This window comes from Misgurnus anguillicaudatus, chromosome 8, assembly GCF_027580225.2.
Source record: "Misgurnus anguillicaudatus chromosome 8, ASM2758022v2, whole genome shotgun sequence".
Taxonomy (NCBI): domain Eukaryota; kingdom Metazoa; phylum Chordata; class Actinopteri; order Cypriniformes; family Cobitidae; genus Misgurnus; species Misgurnus anguillicaudatus.
This window is the reverse complement of record NC_073344.2, coordinates 29,245,509-29,269,600: the sequence shown is the minus strand read 5'-3', so window position 1 is coordinate 29,269,600 and position 24,092 is coordinate 29,245,509. Positions and strand designations below refer to the sequence as shown.

General features: G+C 38.2%; 1 protein-coding gene across 19 annotated transcripts in view; it reads right to left on the bottom strand.

The window, feature by feature from the left end:
• ptprfa (protein tyrosine phosphatase receptor type Fa) overlaps window positions 1–24,092 on the bottom strand; it is a 294,038-nt gene that overhangs the window by 99,230 nt on the left and 170,716 nt on the right. For 6 of the 19 annotated variants that reach the window (XM_073870663.1, XM_073870669.1, XM_073870666.1 and 3 more), the window contains exons 5-8: window positions 22,477–22,665; window positions 16,109–16,126; window positions 11,414–11,524; window positions 4,573–4,584 (exon numbers count right to left, since the gene is read on the bottom strand). In XM_073870663.1, the coding sequence (XP_073726764.1) occupies window positions 4,573–4,584; window positions 11,414–11,524; window positions 16,109–16,126; window positions 22,477–22,665 (330 nt within the window). The remainder of the gene's footprint in view (window positions 1–4,572; window positions 4,585–11,413; window positions 11,525–16,108; window positions 16,127–22,476; window positions 22,666–24,092) is intronic. The other 13 variants (XM_073870668.1, XM_073870670.1, XM_073870672.1 and 10 more) reach the window with 3 other exon arrangements.

Sequence of the window (24,092 nt, the reverse complement as noted above, 5' to 3'; positions counted from 1 at the left end):
TATCCATGGATATGTGAGATGAGTACGACATGATGGCAAGAGTTTGACACAGCTAGAGCTTGTTAAGGAAGTCTGAGAGTCTCTGTTTGCTAGTAAAACAGACGGACGTGAGCGAGAGATGTCAGCAGCAATGAGGTTAGAAGATGGGTTGATGACTTTAGTCACTGATCTTGTAAGAAGTGTTTCTGAGAGTGTTAACAGAGCAATGAAAACTTGCAGTTAGACATGCACACAAACACATATGAAGATAGAGATCGCGAGAGAGACATTTAAAAAGCTGCATTGGGTAAGATTGGTGCAGCATGCTGGGACGTATAATGCACAAGAGATTTTTATAAAAAAACACACACAAATAATTTAATGCATATCAATGGACGTGCATGCATGAAGCAAAGAAGCACATCAGCAATAGTTAACAGAGCATGCATGTGTGACCAATACACTGAAACAAACAATCAAAAATCAATTCCAAACAAACAAATCACATCATGTACAGCGTAGTGCAAAGAATCCAATTTCAGCTCTGTCTGATCGATAGAAAATAGGTGATTGGATTTCTCTCTCATACGAGAGGGATCCCACAACAAGCCAAACAGACCTCATCCTGCCAATATTTGTGCTCTCAAGGCTAAAAGCGACGTTTGAACCGTTTATATCTCGTAATAAATCTGCTGGCCTGGGGTCTCTAATCAATGTCAGAGATTTACTGTACCAATACAACACATTACAAAAACAATGTAGAAAAATACTGAAAAGTAAACATGAATAAAACTAATTCAGAAGCAAATGGTCAATAAAAAAATTGAACTATTCAAAATAATAAATTATTAAAATTAAGTTTCAGTTTTTTCCACACGCTGTACAATATTGTTGCTTCTCTATGCCCCGCCTTTTTGAAATGCGTTTTGCAATTTTTACAAAGCTCATCGTTCTAAAGCGTAATGGTGCATTCACACCAGCCGCGGTAGAGGCGCCAAAAACATGCTATTCATGCGTAGTTGGACGCTTTTGAGTTTACTTGCTTCATTCGCGCATGAAATTCTAGTCATTCTAGACATTCACGCAGAAATTCGCGTCATGGAAGGGGCTTCTGAGACTCCGCTGAGACCTTGCTCACTTCCTGTAATCACAACACTACTACAGCAAGGTCCTGATTGGTAAACGTGGTGCGGAAATCCGCCAAAGTTTAGATTTTTCAAGTCGCGTGTTTCCCGCGGCAACGCTCAATTCGCGCTAAACGCGCCATCCGCGCGCAGGACGCCTAATCGCGTCTTTGCATTGACTTAACATGTAAATCCCTCGTGCTTGCCGCCTCTACCGCGTCTGGTGTGAACCCTGCATAAAAGTGTGATCTGATTGTGTGCTCTGATTGGCCAGCTGTCCAGTAAAAAAACATTTCATCCTACTTTCATTTGTTCTCTTTTTATCACCTCTCAAATATGGTTTCTTCAAAAATACCAAACTTTGAAGAAAAAGCTGAGATAATTGCATTTTTGGGAAGGACTTTTGAAAAAGATCAGATTCAGAGCGATAATCAAAACATACATGGAGTTCTTAGAGTTTGCTTTCCGGTGTTATAAGTTGGGAAAGAGCATCACCTGGTGGATACTAGCGGAAATACGGATTGCCAGAAAAACTCGTCGTTGGCATGGAAGCGTTTTTTCCTTGTTGACAAGTTAACTCGTCAATGGTGAGGAAAGAGTTAAATGATGCTCAATACAATTTGACATCAATATTTTGGCCGTTAAATTGTCTCGTTCGCCATTGGCAGGTGTGGAAAGACAAATAGTGACACTAAAACTAGATTTTCTCTGTAACTGACATGAAAGGTCACAAACTAAGACTACAGAGATTATGAATGTTGGCACGTCTCAAGTGTGCTGTGCAGGTGCCAGTATGAGAGATGGCAGAGGTGATGGGACGTGCCCGAGGCAACAGAAATAGAGGCATGCGTTCAGACATGAAGAACTAAATAGATCTTCATATAGAGATGGGAGTGGCCATCTGACACCTGGGAAATGTTAACCTATTCCTGTCTCTTCTCTCGTCATGTTCTGCAGAGCCATTTTACCATTACCAAGGACATTTATAGCTATACTGGGTTCATCAGTTGACTTTAAACTCTCAGAAAAAAGGTACATAAGTTCACCCTTCAAAAAGTACACAGTTGTACGTACATGCCATAGATATGTACACTAGATGTCGCCTTGGGGTTCTAAGCATGCGTCAAAACTGCCGCCATCTTGTAACAGGAGTCTTGTCATAGAAAGTAGCTAGGTAACGCTGCTACGCGTGTACTTCGAATTCAAGGACGATGGCGGACTTTTGTGCTGCGTATTGATGTTAGGGCTGCTAGCACTATGCATTATAGTTAGAAAACGTAGATTTTCATAATATTAAAACTTTAATTTTTTTCTGGACTCAATGCTAAATACATGTCTGACTGTTGAAACGAACCAAATGAAAACCTAGAAAATCACACTCATGATGATTTATGGTGATATTATTTCCGTTACACCATTGCCTACAATGACGCCGCTGATGCGGGGTTCCCCTGTTTCAAGATGGCGGCTCTATTTGACGCATTCGGTCAAATAAACTGCCGTAGCCAAGGCGACATCTAGAGTACATATCTATGCCTAAATGCTACATATTAGGACCTTTTTGTAGGGTACCGTCCCAGTGACAGCGTTGAACCTATTTTTTACAGTGTATGTGTCTATATACGTTTTAGGTGCTACATTATAGGCCCCATAGATCAGTGCGATGGTTTCTTGTTTCTTTGATGTAATGTTTGCCAAATCAGGCAATGAAAAATAAGGGGAGAAAGTGCTTAACTTTTAAGAAAAGATAATGCAGGCATCATAATAGTCCTTGGGATAAACATAACAAGGGTATATATAAATCTATACCCATATTTACCCTAAATATGAAGTGTTAAATCTTTTCCTTTGTGCCATTATGCAGAAAACCCCTTTTTCAATCCAACTTAAAGGGCACATATTATTAAAAAAAAACTATTTTACAAGGTGTTTAGACATAAATGTGTGTCTTCAGTGTGTAAACAAAATAACCTTACAATGAAAAGAATCATCCACCCCCCACCCCTTCTTTTTTAATCCCCAACCAAAGCAGTCTCATTAAACATGCTGTTCTGATTCTCTTGCTAAGGTGACATCACACTGATTAAGCCCCGCCCACAACCACTGACTGACTGGTAAGTTTTACCCAAAAGCTTTTCTAAATGTGCTTGTTAGCACGGTGTAGCGCTAATATACCTAAAGATACATTTGTCTCAGACTGTTTTTACAAGAATCAGATCTATTTTAACCGAAAGCTCATTTGCATTTAAAGGTATAGACATAGAACATCCTCTTTTTGTTTTTGCCTAAATATGGGTATTTTGGAAATGCTATAACAAATGATCTGAGAGCTATTTTGAGCTAAAATTTCACAGTTATATTCTAGGCACACCTGAGACTTACATTAAATCTTGTAAAAATGGGCATAATATGTGTCCTTTAAACTAAAGCACATTCAGAGACTGTGACCCTAGACGACCAACACTCAACACGATATGTTGTTTCTATTTTTTTCCCAAATCCAAAAGCGAAAAGTGAATTTGTCAATGTCACCGAATGTTCTTGTCTAAATGAAACAGCTTGTTTTGGTGATAACGAAAAGAGGACAGTGTTTGTCTGCTCTGCTGAGAACAAACGCCCGGGTCTGGGTCTGAAAGGATTTATTTGAGAAGATAATGGAGACCTTTTAACAAAAAGCCTCATTGCTATTTGCTCTATGTTTGTACTGTTCTCCCCTGCGGAAGTCTTCAGCAAATTCCAAAACAAACAACCAAAGCTGCTTTAGCCAGTTTAAATACTTGGGAACTCAAAAGGCTTGCTAGACAGTTAACTAGGATAAAAGCACAAGCTCTCCAAAAAGTGGGCAGAAAAGCAGGGGATTGTTGTCGTTTTTGAAATTTGAACTGGTATATAAATGAGTCTGATCCGTTAAGCTAAGGGTGGATTTCTTTATTTGTTCTCCAATCACCCTGTAGACTTCCAAGGAATTTCACCGCCGTGCATTGTTTTTCATGCACTGAACCGGACTACACTGCATAAACATCCAAATTCTTCCTTAAAACATGAACAAGACGCAGTACAAGTGTAGTCTCTAAGCATCTAACTTACAAACCAACTAGACACTTCGATCGTCTGGTCTGGTCTGCGCACTAAAATGTTTCTGAATTTGTTGGATCATCAACACTACAGCTGTGTGAAAGCAGCCTAACAAAAGCCCTAATTTTCTCGATTCTTTACACTTTAGAGAAAAGAAAGAAACAAAGAAAGAAAGAAAGTCAAGCGATGACACCCAACGTCCACAGTTGTGAAGCATGCAACACCGATGATAAGCTCAGGATGAAATGTGATGCAGCTAAGCAGCAGGCAGTCAGCGTCATGCGCGAGTGTCCGACCACACAGGTGACAGCACAGGGGCCGCCAGCAGGGGGACGCACGCGGCTCCCGTCCGCAGACCCTCTGAGTAGGAGGAGAGAGAGTGAAAAGAACGCACCTTCCCGTTGGTCTGAGAGTGAGGAGTGGATTGAATTTGGATGGCAGGGTGCGATGAAGATGGAGGAAGGGTAACAAAAGAGAAAAAGAGGAGGAGGAGGAAGACAAGGAGAAACAGAGAGAGTAAAACAGGCAAATATTCCTCTTATCCATAAAAGTGACATGAGACGAGAAGATGAAGACAATGACAGAAACGCATTCACACACATTCACGCTCTTTTAAATATAAACTCTTAAAAATAAAAATGCTACATTTGGTTCCTCAAAGAACTATTTGCTTAAAGAACCATTTCTTTCGTACCTTTTTATAACGTTTTTACCACAAATAACCATTTGTGAAACAGAAAGGTTCTTTGGATGTTAAAGGTTCCTTATGGAACCCTTTAACCAAAAATGGTTCTCCTATGGGATCCTGAAGCACCTTTATCTTTAAGAGTGTAAGGTAAAAAAAAATAATCTGTACATAACGTTAAATGCTTATGGCTTAGAATTATACAATACAAAATATGCAATATGCACTTTCCATGGGTGAATCTCATATAATCTGTCCATTTTATCCCCAAATTTAAAGAAAATAAATATTTCATTAAGCGAATGAAGCCTATATTTATGATTATTAAGACTTTTCGTTTTCAAGCACATTTCTACATCAGTATAATAACATAATGATTGAAGAGTTCAGATGCAAAAGCTGCTTAATGCCACCTTCGTCAAAAATCAGATAATGATTGTAATCGAATGCTCTTTTACAATATGTTCATCAAATACTTTTGCGTCCAATCTGCAATCTGCGTTTTTTTTGTCAGGATCCATTAAAAGTCTGATAATAGGTGACGTACTAAGTGGGTTTTGCATCTGAACATTTCAAATCTTTAAAAAAGGAGAAATAAAAGACAGAATAACAAATGCTTTGGTTACTTTTTGATAATATTCTGGTGAGATTTGTGGACTTAAAGGTGCAGTGTGTAACATTTAGAAGGATCTCTTGACCGAAATGCAATATAAGCTACATAACTATATTATCAGTGGTGTATAAAGACCTTACTTAATGAACTCTTATGTGTTTATTACCTAAGAATGAGGCGTTTTTATCTACATGCACAGCGGGTCCTTTTACATGGAAGTCGCCATTTTGTGCCACCATGTTTCTACAGTAGCCCTAAATGTGCGATTTGTCACTACTGTACTTTGTCTTAAACAACAATGTTTGTCCTGTGGTAGCTACCGACCGTAGCTTCTCTATGCGTTTCGGTGAATGGTGGACTGAGCCGTTGGTTGCAATTCACAGTCTCACTGCTAGATGCCGCTAAAATCCACACACTGCACCTTTAACTTTCACCACAATGCGCAAATTCTTCATTGTCTTAACTCTTTCCCCGCCAGTGTTTTTTTTAAAAAAAAGTCGCCAGCATTTTTTATGATTTTCACAAAAGTTTAATGCGTTCCAGAAAGTGTTATTCTTTAAATATATAAACATACAATATATCGAACGAAAAAACAGAAGCTCTGCTTTCAGACAACAACAAAAAAAAATCACCTCTTAAGTATGGGTAGGGTTCTTCAAAAATATAAAATTTTAAGCAACATTTTTGTCAGAACGAATTCAGAACGATCATCAGAACTCATCATTGGCAGGAAAGCGTTTTCACTTAATTGACGAGATAACTTGTCAATGGCGGGGAAAGAGTTAAAATGTTTAATTATCTTAAACAACTATATGACCCATATCTTTCTTTTGTATTGGGGTAAAATATTGGACTTTTTTACAAGATTAACCCTGACACACGCACGCACACACACAATCATTTAATCCATGTGCACACAAAATTTCTTGAATCTACTTCAGTTTAAATCTCATACATTTTCCAAGGCACAATCACACAAAAACAAACAAGCACAAGGAAGGTGTGTGTGAGCATCAGTGTGGTAAGGCACATGGCAATGGCAGTGACTGTAAACACACGCACACGCATCTTTCACATAACATGATAAGCAATTATGCAAGCTCCCATATAGGCTACAGTAAAATACACAAATTAAGGCTTGTACTGAACACACACACACGCACGCGCGCGCACGCACGCACGCACACACACACACACACAGGCATGTGCAACTTTCATCAGATGATATTAAGACACCTGTGGAGAGACCCTAGATAGTCAGCTTCCTGTATGTATAAAATACTCACAATATATGACCCTTGTTATTTCTAAATAGCCTTCAATCATGAGTATCATATTCCGTTTGATTTGCTTTGGACTTTACTACAGTGGCCTAAGGTTAGTAAGGTGTTTCAATAATGTCTACCATGTAGAGCTACCATGAAATCCATGACAAATACCAATATATCAGCACGCCCTTCTCTTAAATAAGTGATGTTTCAATCAAAATTTGAAATATTTCTCTACACATTTTTGCTAAATATATTGCAGTTTTAATATAAATATACTGTTTATAATGCTGTTCAAAATATATGTTATATCAATATAGTATATTTATATTATAATATAGCAAATAAAATATAGTAAATTTAGTTTGACTAGGTACACAGAAAGATGTTCATTGTTTGGGAAACACTGATTATAAATGTACTGTAGGTAAATATTTCTGATTGTTACATTGGTACGTTTAAATAATCATGTATGTTGATCATTTCTGCATAGATCTTTAACATTTTAAATCGTCTTTCTGCTTTAAAACACTTTTCTGGGCATTTTATCACTATTGCACAGCCTTACACATTACAAAATAATAGCGTACAAGATTTACACACAAGCATATAACTTAAGAAGACATGTTCACTATAACTGTGGAAACACATGAATTATAAATCTCTGAACAAAAAAGCAATAAACGTGTGACACAAAACTTCATTGACTAACAACCTTTTCCTCTCTCTCTAAAACACAAACATAACATAAAGCATGAAGTGAAGTCAGATACTCATACATATATATTAAATGTCATTCATCAAACAGCACATACTGAGAGAAATTGTGTGTGTATATTATGTGTGTGTTTATGTGTGTGTGGTCTGTTTAAAGATCAAAGGACTCCAGAGAGAATTCAGATGATATCATCTTGCCGATGCATCATTTATATGAGTTTTTCAGAGAGAGGAAGAAAACCTAGAGAATTTATGGACAAAGTTATAGTTTCATTTCTAATTCTAGCGATGCTTTTGAACACAGGAAAACACACAAAAATATCCTGAAATTCATCAATGAGATGTTATCAGGTTGTTTGCATCCTATGCTTTTAACTCTTTGCATTCCCATTCTGAAAAAGACAACCACAACCTTTCAATATTCAGAGATCCTTTTATGCTGTTGGTTTGAAAGTGATCTTTGAACTCTTGGCAGTCAGACTTGGGTTTAAATGAAACAGAGGAGATCTGAGGGTCCGTGGTCTCTGTAATAGATCTAAAACATTAATAAGGGAAATTCCAGGGTAAAGCTTCACAACGGGATACTCCGATCCTGCCTGCAAAAGTGTGGACATGTTCCCCATCGGTGCCATGACAAAACTTTCTTTGTACTGTTCCCAATTTTCAGTACCTGGCTAGTGGAGTCCAATAGGGATTTGTATCTAATTTGCTCAAGTGTTAAGCTCAGTGATAAGGTGATTTGTTACACACCTCTGGCATTTCATTTCCAATTCATTGGTTTGCTAAAAATAAATATGTGATGTCAGGCACATTGGTATAATATAAAATGTTACAAACAAACTTGAGAACTCAATTATATCTGTTTAAATATTATTTAGCCGCGTATTTTCACCTTTTATTAGTTAAGAAATTAAATGAAAGTTTTATGGAAGAAACTTGTGTTTCAAAGCATTCTTGTAAAAGGATAGTTCAGTGAAAAAAAAATACTCCATGATTTATGTAAGGAATTTTACGGCAGGCCGTTGAATTATTCAAAAATAATGGAGCAAGGTGGTAATGCAGCAGGATTCGAAGCAGTGTGCAATAGTTTCCAAAGACCAGACTTGAGCAATGATTAATCGCGATCAATCGCATACAAAATACGTTTTTGCATAAAATACACGCACGCACACACACACACGCACACAAATAAATAAACAAATATATATATATATATATATATATATATATATATGTTTATTTATTTATATATAATATATAAAAATATAAATATATATACATACACATGTAAATGTTTCTTAAATACATACATGAATGTGTGTATTTTTATTTATACAACAGTTCTTTCTGGGTCTCGAATCTGATTGGCTAAGACCTATGCGATATTGTGCTGATATCGGCACTGTAACCGCTTCACCTTTCGTATCATTCCGCCACCTAGTGAATGGAGGTCCTAGGCAGGCTCATCTCTGAATGGAAAAACACAGACGCCCTGTTTTGAATCACTCTCCGTTTGTCTCATTAGTTTACTAGCTCATAAATCAGTCTGTGAATCCCCAATCGGAAGTTATTCCGTCAAAGATCAGCGCTCTTGGATGTTACGTTACAGTTAATGGGAGAAATGTCTTGTCACATCGTGTGGACGATTAACACTTGGAAAGAGGAATAGAAACACTCGTTTTTTTTCTGGAGCTATATTTCTTATTAGAACGCGAAACACCGTGGAACTGCAGGTAAGCACCGCAGCTTTTAAATGTGGACATTGATCATTTACTTTATCGTGACCTGACTATTAAAACATGTTATGAGATATCGCCACTGGTATATTTATAAGCAGCATGCAAAAACATATCTCTGACACTTATAAAAAACAGTTTTATATAGTACTGACAAGAACAAAGTTTAATAATAATAATCGAGTGCTCGTATCACGTTAAGAATAAATGAGAAAGCAATAGTAACATTATACAAGTAGTTTTATTAACTTTTACCTCGCGCCAAAACAATAACAACACAAAAGACACTAAATATGAATTAAAAAACAAGTAATAGTTTGATCATGACACCAAATACTGCTGATTTGATCTCATTTTGACGATCATAAACAAACAAGGCCAACATGAGAGCCAGGGTATCTCTGTCAGAAATGTAGCCCAGAGAGGGCAGTGGTCAGCGGGGCGAGTGAACACTGATGTCCGCTCATGCTTTGGTTCTCATTTGTACCGAATCTCACTAAGCAAACGTTCAAACAGGCGCTATTTTTACTAATCGACTGCAGATTTAAATATAATACATATACATTCTCGACTGAACTAATCTTAAAACTACACTTTGTGACCAAGAAACGGTAATATAAAGTAACGGCTTTTCTGTCCATTGAGTTGTTATGAGCTTCAAAGCAGCCGAAAGTTTTACCTGTCATTCTGGCCGCCCTCAAATCCGTGGCGGAAGAAGTAGTTCTCAAACAAAGAGGCTTTTAAAATAACTCCGTTGTTGTTTTCTAGTTTTCGTTTTTCAAACGTGTGCCGTCGAACTGTTGTATAAAAGCAATATCGCTCTCGGAGTCGTGTGATATAGCTCTATATCATCACGGCTCTGATTGCCTACGGCCTCGTGCCTCTGGCCTAATCACAGCCGTGATGATATAGAGCTATATCACACTCCTACTCGAGCGATATTGCTTAAATACATACTAATTACACACAGCACACACTCATATGTTATGCAAAAACTCACTTTTATTTTGTATGCAATTAATCACGATTAATCATTTCCCACCACTATTTATTTTATTTATAAAGTTTTAAATATGGATATTTTTCTTACAAAATTTTACTTCTGTGAAGGATAGATGCACTTTTTTGGGCTTAAAAGTCGTGGACCCTATTTTGGACCGTTATTAAAGGAATAGTCTACCCTTTTGTCATATTGAACTATGTTATTACCTCAACTTAGACAAATTAATAAATATCTATCTTTTTTCAATGCGTGCACTGTACAGCACGTCGTGAATGTGTTAGCATTTAGCCTAGACCCATTCATTCCTATGGTACCAAACAGGGAAGCCACCAAACAATTCCGTGTTTCCCTATTTAAAGACTGTTACATGAGGAGTTATACCAGTAAGTATGGTGCCACAAAATAAAACTTTTTTTTGGTACCATAGAAATGAATGGGTCTAGGCCAAACGCCAACACACCCACAACGCGCTGCACAGTGCACGCACTGAAAAAAGACAGACATGTACTAATTCATCCAGGTTGAGGCAACAACATAGTTCAACATGGCAAAAGGGTAGACCATTCCTTTAAGCTTAAAAAAAGCGAGGACATTTTCTAAAATAACCCAAAATTGTGTTTGTCCGAAAGAGGATGCACACATGTATCTCGGATGGCTTGAGGTTAAGTAAATCATGGGGTAATTTCTATTTTTCGCTGAACTATCCCTTTTTAGTAAAAGTTTTTAGCAAATTTAATGTAAAAAAAAGTTATGTTCAATTTCAGTATTGTTGTCAATAATTAACATTCTCAGAAAAAAGTACACTTTTATACCTAAAAGGTGCATGCTGGTACCTCAAAAGTACACATTGGTACCTTAGACCTACATATCTGTAACAAAGTAGTACATATTAGGACCTTTTTAAAAGGTACCGTCCCAGTGACAACTTTTTTACCTTTACTGAGAGTGTATCATCATTAAATCATGCCACTCATAAACACAATTTAAAGACACAAACAAACACAGAACCAGGTCGCCATAGTTCATCTGTCATTAAAAGGCTTTTAAAGATTGGAGGAGGAAAATAACAGAGCAGCTTTTCAGCTAGAGATGAATAAAATGGAATAAATCAGGTTTTGAGTGACAGGTCCAGCTTTGGCTGTGTTGAAGCCTGAATAAGGAGCAGAGATTTGAGTGAGAGGGTTTGGCTTTGGTTCAGACGGAATAATCTTACCTCTGACGTAGAGGTTGGCAGGAGCCGAGTACCGCGTTCCTGCGCTGTTCACCGCCACGCACTCATACTTGCCCTGGTCGGATTCCTCGCTGTTCTCGATCTGAAGCGCCCCTGCGAACACAACACAGACAATCACAAACCAGACGAAAATGCTGTCACATGCATATAAACACTGGTAACCTCCAGCCACACTCGGAAAGCGGTCGTGCCCAGACACGAAACAACAACATCGGCACAGGTGCCCCGAGGGAAGGAAAATCTTATTTGTGCTCGACAAATCTAAAGCAGCTAAACCACAGACACACACTTCATTGACTAACAATTGGCTGCCTCATGACCTTATCTGCCTTTCTAAATACAGAAAGAAACGAGAAACATCTTTCACTACATAATTCAATAAATCCTCGCCGGTAATGGAAAGAAAACCGGGTTATTTATTCATTGTGGTAAGTAAAGAGACCTGCTGGCTAGAACTGTCACAGTACATAAGCTCACATTTCTTATAGCCGAGACTAAACCATGCTCTGAGATACAGATACAGCCAATAACAGGATTATGGTCAATATATCTTCTGAACATCCATCAACAGGCATTTAGACAAAACAGCGATCCAAGTTTACTAAATCTAAAAACTGGCACAGTTTATAAAAACGATGCAGTTCTTTGTCTAAACAAAAAAAATCTGACCCTGTCGTAATACCACTTACCTCACTTCACCGCCCTCGAATATCATTCAGAAGCACACAAAACATAACACATAAAGTATCGGAGATTTGACATTAGGTCCGTTAGGTTATTTAGTATGACGGCGCTGTTTGTTTTTGCGTGATGCCACATACATCATGCAGTCTGAAAATGATGGAGGCACACAAAAATGTTGTCAACGTGTATTTCAGAGACACTCCTGAAATGCATTATGGGATGGGTATAAACGTGTGCATTGATAAATTAAAACATAATTGAAGACTGTGAGTTTATGAGACCTCATTAGAATACTGAGCATTAACCTCGCTCCACGAATACATTAGAGACAAGTGCTTAAAAGCCCTGTTTTAAACCCACTGAGCATCTTTGCTGTACTACATTTACATTACATTTAGGCATTTAGTAGACGCTTTTAACCAAATGAGGAAAAACGAGAAAGTGATTCATTTTAGGGAGCATAGTATGAGAAGGGCTATACAATGTTACTGGCTGCAATGTCCAGCAAGCAATTTTGGCTAAAACAAGGCCACATGGGCTGTCAGTAAGAGTCTAATAGATGTATAACCATAGCCCAAGAATAGATGACGCGTATATGCTTAGAACGTGTAAAGGAATGAAAGCAAACACCTCGAACGCCTGTTGACTTTGCTTATATGATGGAATATCGTACATCTTGTAAGCTATTTTGGCATGCAACCAAATTCAAGGTTATTTAGGAAAGAAATGGGTTACTTATAGCCTGACAATATTTGGTCTATAGCTAGCGGTCTCGCGCCAGATCCATGCCGAAGTCAGCAGTTCCGGTGCGGATCCGGCCCGGAGTTGTCTGCTTTCTGGCAGGTTATTGCTTGCTGTACTGACTACAACGACAGCTATCTTCTAATGCTACGTACACACCAAACACGAAGCATCGCGTTCCTCGTTCCAGATTACTCGGGGGATTTAACTTTGAGTTGAATATTTTCAACTTGCGCAAAGACGATATCACGCCACCCAATTCGCATCATTCACATCGCCCCGCACGAGTTTGCGTCTAGCGTCTTAATCTACTCATGCAAATAGTTACATTTGCGTTTGGTGTCTACCAAACATTGTTATAATTAGGGCTTTATGATATTGCGATTTTTCCCCCCCTTTCCTCCGTTGTATATTGAGGTATGAAATATAAAGGCTTCACCAACTCGAATAGTTGAATTAAAGAAATGATTTATTATTCTAGAATGAATTTGTAGGAAAATTAATCTTCACAGGAAATTAAATGCTTGTAAATTCTGTGCATTTCTTGCATTGCAACTTACATACTTATCTCATAATTTTTTTATGTAAATGTTATGTAACACGATACAGGGGGGTCCACTGCAGTGTGTTGCGATAAATTGCGATGCTGTAAAGCGAGGCGGTATATTGGGAGATTTCCTTTTTGGTAATATAGTAGGATATAATTTTAAGAAAGCAGTCACTGAGAACACACCACCGTATTCAAACCTTAGCAAACAAAACTGGTGTTAAGAGATAAGGAGAATGCTATAAAGGACTGGCATAAATCTTGGCATTGCCAGTTATCTTGATTGAATCTATGATGTTTATTTTAAAAATATCGAGAGTGTTTTTTTTTTTTATCGATAAAGTATTGGCAAACAAATTATTACGATACTCACGTGTGTTGATATTTTCTTACACCCATAGGTGTGACTTTTGCGAATTGCAGTGTTAAAACCATATATTGAGCAACCCTAGGTAAAATTTTAATATTTATTAAAGTACGTTCACACCAGACGCGAATTAAGCGATATATACGCGTAGTTGGACGCTTAAACATTTTGAGTTAACTCACTTCATTAGCGCGTGAAATTTGCGTCATTCGCGCGTGAAATTCTGACGTAAATACACTTAATTCGCTGGCTTTCACTAGCTTGTAGTCTCAATATGTATATATGTAGCTCAAGTTGAGTAAAGGGCGTTTTTTGCAATTTACCAGATTTCCGACCTCCTCACTTTCTTTCAAGCAAGATCATTTTAATTCCTGTTTCTATAAAAAGACGAAGATGTCTTGTACAGCTCCGAGTGTCCACATACAGCGACGATGCTACATCGTAATCATGTCACTACTAGAGCAAGCTCCTGATTGGATAACGTGGTGCAAATATTTGCCAAAGAACACGGATTACGAGTTACACAAGTCAAACCCCCCCCCAACGAAACACTCAATTCGTGTTGCGACATTTGTGCGAAACGAGCTGCAGGATGTCTATCGCGTCTTTGCATTAACTTAACATGTAAATCACTCGCACTTAACTCATTCACCGCCATTGACGAGTTATCTCGTCATTTATGAGTTCATATTTAACTAATAAATATGCCTTTTTGGACGAATTTCAAAGTGAAAGTGTAAAACCGCTTTTATCCACCAGATGGCGCCAAATCGAATTTATCAAAAACGGAAGTTAAAAAGAGTTAATGGTTTATTTTAACTGCCTTTATGTTTGATAGTCATTCTGAGTCTGATCTCTAACATAAATTCCTTTACAAAAACGCAATTTTTTAAGCTTTTTGCTCAAAATGTTGTATTTTTGAAGAGAAATATCCATATTTCAGTGGTTAAATTAAGTAGAAAAAGTAAATATATAATTAAACGTTTTTTTTCCCCATTTTGTTTGTTTGTTTGTTTGTTTATTGTTTGTTTGAAAGCAGAGGGTGTGTTCTTTAATTTGATATAATTTGTATGTTTATATATTTATAGAAAATGATTTTTCCTGCAAGGAATTTTGTGAAAATTTTGTTAAAATCACAAAAATGCAGGTGGGCAATTTTTCTCAAAAAGGCTGGCGGTGAATGAGTTAATGCTTCATTTGTGTCTGGTGTGAATGCAACATTAGACTGCAATGCTGACTTAGATTTTGTTCAAATAGATTTATCAAGGCAGCTTAATTTGACTGCCTACTGTTTGCATCGATTTTCACATCAGGGGCGCAGTTACTGTATGATGCCTAAAATACTGCCTGGGTAAGCAGCTCACCAGGGTTTAAAACAGAGCTATTTTCTAATTCCTCCAATCATCAGAAAAGCTTGAATCAGTTGAAGCTGATGGTCCTCTCTCAGACTAAACTCACATTCCCTGTGATGGAAGATCGCCCCGATGCGTTATTTGATCGGATCAGTTTGGCATTACAGTACAGCACCATGTTCCTCCCTATTCTTTCACATCCACCCATACGCCAGCTGCCATGTCGCCGGTAAGCTTTTCTATCCCTATGACTGGCTGTTCTGGTCTCTGGCCTAAAGAAAAGACTCATCAGCTACTGTTAAGATCCCTGTCATAATGACATTAAGATGATCTGCTGCAGGGAGCGAGATGTTGTCGAGATGCAGTTATCGATCAGACAGGCCGTCAGTCATCAGATGGCCTTACGTCTTAAAGGAAAATGTTGAAATGTATCTATATGCTTTACCTTTTTTTTTATTTGTGCATTTATTTTAAAAATGCAGACCTGCTTTGCCTGCAGGTTTTCCTACAAAGGCTCATTGGAATTACGTATCTCTGCCTACATTTCTACATAACCTGAAATACATTTCTCCTGGTATATATCGCTGCATCTTTAAAGTGTCCACTAGAGGCACTGGAGACACTTGTTTTTCTCCATTTTGATGCAGGTTCATGAAGGTTATGAAGCAAAAAACGAACACCTCTAGTGGTCGTTCCCTTGAAAGATGCAGCGATATGTACCTAAAGAAACGTATGTTGAGGGCTTGAGCCTGTGGGTCTTTTGAAGTTTTAACATTTGGTCTGAATTATTATTTTCGAATGAGTTGATTCAGACGTCCATTCGTGAGACAGACGAGCAGAGGTTCATGCACAGAGACTGAAGACCAGGAGGAGGACAAAGACCCAAAATGAAAGACGAGGTGGGAACAGATGAGGACATTTGGGGTGAACGTGTGAAGATTCTGATGATGACGCATTCGGATATTTTTGGTTTTCAGCATTCTTACCTCTGATTGGTGTACCACCTGGTGAGGTAATATGAATGCAAATAAGATTAAAGAGAGAGACAGAAGGAGAGAGAAAAGAGATGAACAGGAGAAAAAAGAAGTGCCATGTACAGTTTTCCCATTTAGATTTGGGAAAGAAGTTTGGCTTTTCTGTCACTGCTTTAGGACTTAACAAAATTTCCAATGATGTACTCCCTGTCAAGCAATCCTAGATATATATGTCCATCATCTATCAGACAAACACATTGGGAGTTATTTTAGTAAATGTCTCTTCCAAGCTTATAATGGGAAAACGGGGATCAGCGAACAACTTCTGACTTTAAAGCCCCAAAAAGTGCATCCATCCTCTACAGAAGTACTCCACACGGCTCCAAGGGGTTAATAAAAGTACTTGCTGGTAATTGATTGTAAGAAAAATATTCATATTTCAAATTTTATAAACAATAATAACTAGCTTCAGGTAACGACCCCATCTTGGACTCACGCGATTCACAAGAGTCACTGCGCAACGTACCCATGGCAATGAATGCTCACTACGCGTGAATCCAAGATGGCGTCGTTACCGGAAGCTGGTCATTACAGTTTATAAAGTTTGAAATCTGTATATTCTTAATAGCATTGATTACCCACAGAAGACCTTTATTAACTTTCTTGGAGCCGTGTGGATTACCTCTGTGAAGGATGGTTGCACTTTTTGGGCTTCAAAGTCAGAAGTTGTTCCCTAAACCCTGTTTTGTTTTCCATTATAAGCTTGGAAAAGCAAGGACATTTACTAAAATAACTCAAAATGTGCTCGTCTGAAAGAAGATGGACATATGCATCTCGAATTGCTTGAGGGTGAGTAAATCATGGGGTACTTTTGATATTTGGCTGGAGTATCCCTTTAATCTACGCAAATGCCAAAACATTGTACATGTATTCTTGCATTTAAAAAGACTGCATTTAACACAGGGGGCTTGAGACAAGCTATATCAAATTGTAATGACTTTAACAATGTATAATCCCACAGTAATAAAGGTTCTTTGCCACAAATAAGCGCAGAATCTTTCACTCATAAAAACTTATAAGAGCGCCCCTTGTGGTAAAGCGAAGAACTGGCATTTGTGAAATCCCACTTGTATAGCTCGAGGTGTCACATACTTGCATCCAGTATGTTTTGGCCTCAGGGTGACACATTTTTCTGACAGTAAGTATTTCTCCTGTCACTCGCTGCACATGGATGCAGTTTTTATAGAGATTCATATTCTACTTCTAGCACAAGCCTTTAGCCTTTGGGTTCAATCACAGCTGTGCTAAATAAATAAAACAACACAGAAGAAAATCCCTCATGTGACAGCTGTTTGATTAATGACCATCTCTGTTTCATAACGTATTGAATTTGACTAACTCTCGAGTCCTTATTACTTAAATCACATTTGAAAATCGCTTGAAAAAGTCAGAAGGTTCGTATACTGTGGAGTCTGTTGGCTATGATGGCAGATTTATGTTAATCTGTATTATAAACCAACTACTCCAACAGGTAAAAACAAGAGTGTAGATTTGGAAAAGGGAGATCAGAGACACAAGGAAGCCCCTGCAAACTGTGTGGATTAAAATCCATCATCAGTTTACAGTGAGCCTGGTGTACACCAGGACCACCAGTCGCGGTGAATCTCCAGTGTAGCACCACCATAATGAAGATTTTATTTCAGTATATCTTCACTATGGTTAGATGGAGAAACATCTTGTGCGTGTTCAAATGCTCATCTATTGTGCTAGTAACAAGAAAATCAATAATCCATCTGACAGATCTCATAAAGATCCACTCACCAATCATTATTAATCCCCTCTGCCTTAAAAGCTCAGCTTGAAGAAGGGGATGCTGTGTTTTTAATTACATTTTGGGGTCGGTGCAAATCTCCTAGACTGGGTTTGAGCAAAAACAATATTGACACTTGCCTTAGCACTAATTATTTGGATTCTTTAATCTTTTTTAGACCACTAAAATGTGGCCACCAACATTGAGTCACTCGGAAAAACATAGAAGAGTAAAGAGAAGTCTCAGCTTTCTTATTATTTGACAACTATTGAACCATTTCTTCATAATGTCTCATCTTTGATTTACATAGGTTTTAATTTAAAATACATTTAATTGTGGAACACTAAAAAATGCTGCATTGGGTCAAAAAGGGACAAACCCAGATGTTGGGTTAAATTAACCCAGAAATTGTTAAAATTTTAAACAATCCAGCATAGGTTAAACTACAACCCACCAGGCTGGGTTCGTCCCATTTTGACCCAATGCTGGGTTAAAAATAGAATTTTTTTTTTGAGTAAAAGACAGCCTGTTCTCACTGGAACTCGTACGTTTTTTTAAGTGGCTTATTCGCATTAATTGGTACATTGTGAATTGTACAAAAACATGTGACGATTAGAATAAAACGCCCCTAAACCCAACATTACTGGAGTCGTGATCGTAACACTCCTTGCAGTTCCACCACAGATGTCCTAGGGGTCGCGAACCTCCTGTTGAAGAATTACATAATAATACTTGATAACTAAATTTCTAGGGGTGCCCCGATAAATGCCGATATATGCTAATTGTGGCCGATAACTATTCTGAATCGTACAGCCGATATTATTCACAGCTATTTCATGTACTATGGCTTTTGATCAGTAAGTCCTTATCGATCTGAAATCACTGTTAGTTTGAGTCGTTTATAACATACATTTGAAAAAGCAACACTCGTCAAACATACCGTATTTTCCGGACTATACACTGTAAAAAATTCCGTAGAAATTGCAGCTGGGTTGCCGGTAATTTACCGTAGATTTACATTTATGTTATTTACTGGCAAGAGTTTGTTCAAAGTTAAATGAACATTGAACATTCACAGGTCTTTGTCTTTACAGAGTGGAACTAAAGAACAGCATCGAGCAAAACATTCTGGGAAACAAAATCTGAAGCAAAAAACAGAAAAAGGTTGATGATGATTTCTGATTCCCGGAATGCTTTGCATGAGGCTGTTATTGTATAGTTTTATTCTGTAAAGATAAAGACTTGTTAATATTTAAAATTTATTTAACTTTGAACAAACTCATGCCAGTAAATAACATAAATGTAAATCTATGGTAAATTACCGGCAACCCAGCTGCAATAACATTGAAATTTCTACGGAGTTTTTTTACAGTGTAAGCCGCACCAGAGTATAAGCCGCATCATTCAAAAATGCGTCATTAAGACAAAATAACATATATAAGTCGCAGTGGACTATACGTCTTAGGTATTATCATGATAATATATAGGTATTTTCATGATAATAAAGAATATTTATAATAATAATGCTTGACAAATGTTGCTTTTTCAAATGCATGTTATAAACGACTCAAACCTATGATTTTAGATTGATAAGGACTTCCTACTGATCAAATAGCCGTAGTACATGAAAGAGCTGTGCATAAAATCATCTTTGCGATTCAGTCAGGCATTGTTAATATAAATCGCAATTATTCATCCCAGCCCTAGTGGACGAGTTAAAACCGTTTACACCCCATTTGCATCTGTATTTAGCGTCGTCCACTTGTGATCCGATAGACCTAAATGCATCAGTTTAAACAGCCCCTAAATAACGTTTAACACAGGGTGATACCCTCAGGCGTGAGATAACTCAGTATCTAGAGATCTGAAAGGCAAGAGCTGGCGGTTTAAAGCTCTTTCACTCTCTCATGTCAGGACGCCGAGGGCCAGGCACCTGTTTCTCTGACCTGAGGCTTGATTCCTGACATATTGGCTTGTAGCTGGTTTACCTGTGACTGTTTACACAGAGAAATGCAGGAGATCACAATCAAGAGATCCTCTAATCCTCTCTTTGACATCTCGCCTTATCAGACCCAGCTCTAGTTGTCGCCTCCCTGCCTGTTTATCACCCAGTCTGCATCGTAAATTGACCGTTGATTGATGTCTAGGTTAGATCGGCTGTTTAACAGGACTGATGGTAATTACTCGCACACAATGACTTGCTGCAGTCAGATTAGACTTGAGCTGTGAAGCGGCATGTATTGAATTATGAATGTTTTTCCTATTTATTCACGCAAGTTATGTAAAGGTCACAAATTGAAAAATGGTTTCGGTAATGAAAAAAGGGCCCGGCGCTAATGGCTGGAGAGCAGAGCTAATCTCATGATCGAATAATGGACTATATACAAACAAATAAATGACGCAATCGTCGTAGCTTGGAGATGAATCGGCTGAGCGGGATTTATTTGACAAATACAAAACCGTTTGACGATTGATGCTGGAAATGACTGTCGAGCGGGCCGATGGTTCGAATCAAAACAAATCACATCGCTGTACTGATAATATTGTTTGTGTGTCCTAACAGGAGGCTTATGAATAATATCTGTAAGCAATTCTGTCCCCATGTTTACTTCAAGATGCCAAATGAAACCGCAGGCTTGTCTGGTAGGCCTCTCTTTCTGTTGGTTACGCCGGCATAAAGAAGTGCATATGGGATGGTTCCTGTGACATCATTCATTTTTAATTTAAGTTGCCAAGCTTTGATCTAGTAAACAAATGTGAATGTTAACAGATAAGTGGCAGGGCTGTATAGCCTTTGTGGCAGCAGATGTCATGTCTAATACAGCTATAGTGCCTTTTTTCAGCTGCTATGGGGGGGAATGTAGCGTTCATTTGTGTAAAAATATGAAATAAGCCCTCATTTAAATAAAAAACTGCTTTGCAAATCTCTCCAGAGGATTACAGGTAGTGTAATCTTCAAGTTAAATCCACCAATTTGCAAAGTTGCTGTTACTACAGTATGCAAACTATATCATGAGCATAGCAGGGGCCGCCAACTTCCATGATCTATTAAAATGTGTCTGAATATATTGCAATACAATTTAAATATATTGCATTGATTACTATTGATTTAGTCAATAGTTTTATACTGTATTGTGACTCATGTGGTTCTTTTTTTAAATTCAATTAAATTTTATTTATTGTATATAGCGCTTTTCACAATTGATTAAAGGTGCAGTGTGTAAATTTTAGCGGCATCTAGTGGTGAGGTTGCGAATTGCAACCAACGGCTTAGTCCACTGCTCACCCCTTGCTTTTGAAACGCATAGAGAAGCTACGGTAGCCGCCACCAGACAAACATGTCATCATCGGAGACAACTTAGTAAAAAAAATTGTCTGTTAAGGGCTTCTGTAGAAAAATGGCGGCACAAAATGGTGACTTCCATGTAAGGGGACCCCCGGTATATGTAGATAAAAGGTCTGGTTCTAAGGTAATAAACACATAACGGTTCATTATAAAAAGGTCTTTATACACCCCTGATAATATAGTTTTGTATCTTATTTTGCATTTCTGTTAAGAGATCCTTCTAAAAAATTACACACTGCACCTTTAACTGTTTCAAAGCAGCTTTACATTAAAAAAACAGAAAAAAACACAGAAAAACGTCTTGGGATATGTATGCAACCCTTGTTCCCTGAGAAGGGAACGAGACGCTGCGTCTCCCTGGACATATTTCCAGCGTGCCTGTACACCCGCTTCGGCATACGCAAGATAAAGGGGGGCGTTCCTTTCCGCTGTATTTATGCTCTCTGGCGTCTGTCTATGATGTCATGCCCAACCATTAGTCAAATTGGATGTACATACTAAGACGCCGTCACGCTGTAGGCGTTCCCCATAGCGTCAGCTCTGACGCAGGGTCGAAGTTCCCTCAAAAGGGAACCAGGGGGCAACAAAAGTAGCAAAGTACAGCAGCTATAAAGGGATTAAAAACTCAAATTCTATCATCATTTACTAACCCTCAGGTTGTTTCAAACCTGTATACATTTATTTGTGTTCTGTTGAACACAAATTATAATATTTTGAAGAAAGTTTGTAAGCAAGCAGATCATTGGCTTCCATAGTGGGAAAAAAACAATACTATGGAAGTAAATGGTGCCCCAGATCTGCTTGGTTATTAACATTTATTAAAATATCTTCGTTTGTGTTACGCAGAACAAAGAAATGTATACAGGTTTCAAAAAAATAAACTTGAGAGTGAGTAAATGATGACACGATTTTCATTTTCGGTGAACTATCACTTAAGTAAACGTTTCGATTGTTGGCACTTTATCTGTGATTCTCCATGGATGGTTTGGTTCAAGGACTAAAACTCTTTATTGAATATTTCTTTAAACACATTTGCAGAGAATAAAAAAATGATAAAAACTATCAGAACCAAGGGCTGTCAAAAAGTGAGCGGTCGCCGTCATTGTGCGGCATGATTAAAAAACGACCGTGTTACAAAAACGTCCTCTTCTGAAGTAAGCAATTATTATCTTCGCAGACGACCTTCATTATAGTTTCATTTGTGTGTTTCCAGGCTCGTTTTACCTGAACGGAGCTGTTTGATTCTGCCATTGCTGCTGTTAATGTCGACAGGAAGGAAGTCTTTAAACCAGGAGATCTCTGGGTCGGGGTTGCCACTCGCTGCACAAAGCATGGTGGCGGTCCTCGTTCGTTCCACCACCTTCAGCTGTGGGCCCATGTCTATGGTAGGGAACCCGTGAGGGATCTGGTCCTCTGTAAAAACACACACACAAAATAAAGAATGAGAATTCACCACACGTATGATTATACTGTGCAATAAGCAGGACTCCCTCGGTCAGCAAAAGCCACGGCTCATTTTTCTAAAATGTTAGTATGCAAGACCACCCGTGCCGCCCGGCTTCGAGCAGCTGACACGCGTGACTGTAAGACAGAGAGGTGGAGTATAGATCACGGTGTGAAATCCGCTGCTAATATAAAACCAAGCGGGTCAAGGCGTGACTAATCTGCCTGTGGTGTTTCTGGTCATGGATCTGTGAGGGTGAGTGGGAAACTTTCCCTCGGGATATTTTAACATCTTTTGCATTGGCTGCCTCATATTGACCCACAGTCTCACGAGAGAACAGGAACATATACAGTCATTACTAAATTGGGAAGCAGTAGTATTAAAGGTGCAGTAGAATGTAAAACTGAATTTATTTAAGCATAGATGAATAAGAGTTGTGTACATGGTAATGAGATATCGTGAACCTCAAACATGATTGTTCATCCTTCTTATGTAAACTTTGTACATGCAAAAGACTGCTGGAAAACAGACCTCAACATAACACCAACTGTGATGTTACAGTCGTAATGTACGCCCCAAACTTTAAAGGTGCAATGTGTACATTTTAGGAGCATCTCTTGACAGAATTGCAATATAATATGCATAACTTTATTTTCAGTGGTGTATAAAGACCTTATAATGAACCGTTATATTTTTATCTACATGCACCGCGGGTCCTCTTACATGGAAGTCGCCATTTTGCCTCACCATGTTTCTACAGTAGCCCTAAATGGACAAACTACATTGTCTCAGACGATGAAATGTTTGTCCTGTGGTGGCTGCCGTAGTTCTCTATGTGTTTTTCGAAAGTGAGGGGTGAGCGCTGGACTAAGTCATTGGTTGCAGTTTCGCAATTGACGCTAAAATCTACATACTGCACCTTTAAATCACACATTCAAAGTTTTTAAAACAAAGTTGTGACTGCTGAGTTAGCGCTATATGCTAGTTAATGCTATATGCTAACGTTTAGGCTGAAGTTCTACTATTCAGTCCCTCCAGAAGAACGCGATTATGCGATCGCATGATTCAACACATAATCAGCCAAAGTCCACATATTTATGCGAGGGCCGCATTTTTTAAATACGCCGCATTTTCGCCACATAAATTGCAGATTTCTAGCGCAAAATAGGCGGGGCTTGCATGATTTCACAATCCCTGTATTTTCGTAGCAAAAAGTCATTTATATCTTAGCAGAAAGTTGAAAAATTTTGCATTTACTTCACACATACGCAGCCATGTCCCCTGTTGTCATGGGAATGTTAGGAAGTGACGTAATTATGCGACATGAAATTTTTTTTTAATTTCCCGCAAATTTGGCAAGTTTACGCAATTTCATTGCATAAAATTGCATAAATAT